At 36.9% G+C, this 2,746-nt stretch overlaps 1 protein-coding gene across 1 annotated transcript; it reads left to right on the top strand.

Moving 5' to 3' along the window:
- Positions 1 to 1,471: 1,471 nt before the first annotated feature.
- Positions 1,472 to 2,401, top strand: LOC122431031 (olfactory receptor 8B3-like). Its single transcript, XM_043452061.1, has one exon. It carries the CDS (start codon positions 1,472 to 1,474, stop codon positions 2,399 to 2,401), a length of 930 nt encoding a protein of 309 aa, XP_043307996.1.
- Positions 2,402 to 2,746: the final 345 nt, after the last annotated feature.

Raw genomic sequence — 2,746 nt, 5'->3', positions numbered from 1 at the left:
ACATATCTTGAATTATCTTAACAGCTTCAACATAACTGGTACTATGATTGAACTGTGCTCAGGATCCTTTTAACTAAGTTTTGGATTTCTTACAGAGAGAATCTGACATAAATTGTTTTTGAGTCAGTGTGTTCATGCCAGGAAGGAGATTCTAGGGCTTGCTGTACTGCAATCTTGTTGATGGGAAATTGTTGTTAATTTTGGCTGTTCCTTGGGGGATGCACTATCCTGATAGTGAAGGATAAAATTGTGTAAAATATTGAAGCTAAAAGGGACTAAAGACAGACTGTAAAGACAAACCCCTTAGTTCCCTATTACACCTAGAAATTGTTCCCTAGGGAAGAGACTGAACAAGCTGCTTCCATGTCTAAAACCGAGTGCGTTGTATCATTACATGCACACTAAAATCCTCTGTGACTTAGTATGCACCAAAAATGATTTTAGAGTTCATTTATTGTTTTCTGCTGCTGGATAGGACAAAAATCATAACCAAAATTATGATCTATAATTCTGCAAAATTTCTAAGGTATATCAGAAATTATTTACAGGTGACATTTTCTTAGAAAAAATGAAACCAAAGAAATTATTTACAGGTGACATTTTCTTAGAAAAAATGAAACCAAAGCCTGAGAACCTAAAATTGCCCTTCTAGGACCATGGGGGTAAAATCACTAAGAAGAAAGGCCTGGGATATTCTGGCTTAAGAGAGTGAGTTTCCGAATTACATTTATATTCATGTTTTCCTTATCCAAGATGAAGACTGAGATATGACCCAATTGAGACTCAGATATGACAGTTCATTTCCTATTTGTGCCGTCCTGAGATTCAACTGAATCTTGCAGAGAAAACTGTTTGAAGGGAGAGCAGGGAATGTTCAGAAATATTAAAGAATAAAGGTGATACAGTTTCTTACTAAGTTCCCTTTCCACAGATAGAACACTCTTTCTTCTACTTTTATAGCTTTTATTCTGTGATACATGGAGTGACTTATCCTTTCCTAGACTTTGGTTGCTCTTGTGTTTCTTTTTCTTTCTTTCTTTTTCTTTTTTTTTAATTAGAAGCAATATTCTTGGTTCCTACCTTGTAAATTCTTATCTGCACTAGAGGCAAAAGCCAGGCTTCGGGGGTTGCTGCCAAAAGAAGAGGAGAAGTAAGAAGAAGGTCCAAGTGAATGACATAATGGTGAGATGTGAGAATGAAGATTCTGTCCTGGTTCAAACTTCTTTTCCATTATCCTTTTGGATAAAAAGCTAAATTTTGATGCTTTTTGCTACTTAGTTTATAAAGCATTTATAAAGGAAATTCTTGTCACTCATTTCCGTGGTAACAGTAAGTAAATTCTATGGGTTCAGTTCGGACTACCCAAAGTCATTCCCAGTGCATATATCACTTATGTGAGGAGATGTGAGAAATACTCTTTTTCTTCTATGAGACCCTTCTCCCCTGTTTTCACAGATACCCTTAGTGAAGAATGGCTCCAGGGAATGACTCTTTCATGACTCAGTTCATTTTAGCGGGGTTAACAGACCAATCAGTTCTTCAACTCCCCCTGTTTCTCCTGTTTCTAGTAATGTATATGGTCACTGTGATGGGAAATTTGAGCTTGATCATCCTAATTGGGCTGAGTTCACACCTGCACACACCTATGTACTTTTTACTCTTTAATTTGTCCTTCATAGATCTCTGCTATTCTTCTGTTTTTACACCTAAAATGCTGATCAACATCATATCAGAGAAGAAGATTATCTCCTACATGGGGTGCATGACCCAGCTTTACTTTTTGTGTTTTTTTGGTATTTCTGAAAGTTATGTGCTGACATCAATGGCCTATGATCGCTATGTGGCCATCTGTAACCCACTATTGTATAACATTGCCATGTCGCCTAAAGTATGTTTCAGCCTTATGTTTGGTTCCTACTTGATGGCATTTTTTGAGGCAACAACCCTCATTGGATGCATGGTGAGACTGATCTTCTGTGATGCAAACACCATCAACCATTATTTGTGTGACATCTACCCTCTGCTCCAGCTCTCCTGCACGGGTACCTACATCATTGAACTGGAAGTTATCATTGTGTCAGGCATCAATATCACTGTGCCCAGTCTCACCATCTTCATCTCTTATGGCCTCATCCTCACCAACATCCTCCACATCAAGTCCACAGAGGGCAGGTCCAAAGCCTTCAGCACCTGCAGTTCCCACATCATTGCTGTTTCTCTGTTCTTTGGATCAAGTGCATTTGTGTATCTCAAACCATCTTCTGTGTCTGCGGATGATGGAAAAATATCCTCTGTCTTTTACACCAATGTGATTTCCATGATGAATCCCTTAATATACAGCTTGAGGAACAAAGATGTTAAACTTGCTTTGAGAAAAACTCTACGTGTGGCAGAGTTTTGATTAGAGACATTATCTGTCTGTGCATATAGTTACAGGACAAGGAGATTCTGTGTGTTCAATTAAATATTTTTAGTCATGGCCTTATTTTTCTATTTTTTAAAATAACATGCCTAAGAAAATTTAAGACTTCTCTCAATAATGTATTTACAATTTTTTTGTCTGGCTGGGACTTCTTTTTTCCCCAAATGATTTGCACACTATCTCCTCCAGTTTTCCTTTTAGCTAATAATATTAATTATAAATGTAACTCTGTTATTTTCTAGCTTCATTTCAAAGTTTTAATTTTTACTGAAAAAAATTGTCTCCAAGTGATCAAATTTGAGATACCTTTGATATAATGAGACA

Source organism: Cervus canadensis, chromosome 29 (assembly GCF_019320065.1).
Source record: "Cervus canadensis isolate Bull #8, Minnesota chromosome 29, ASM1932006v1, whole genome shotgun sequence".
Classification (NCBI taxonomy): domain Eukaryota; kingdom Metazoa; phylum Chordata; class Mammalia; order Artiodactyla; family Cervidae; genus Cervus; species Cervus canadensis.
The sequence above is the reverse complement of the archived record's forward strand: the minus strand, read 5'-3'. Positions and strand labels throughout refer to the sequence as shown.

Excerpts from the sequence above, each read along its gene's own strand:
- LOC122431031 (XM_043452061.1), top strand. The coding sequence starts at position 1,472 with ATGGCTCCAGGGAATGACTCTTTCATGACTCAGTTCATTTTAGCGGGG.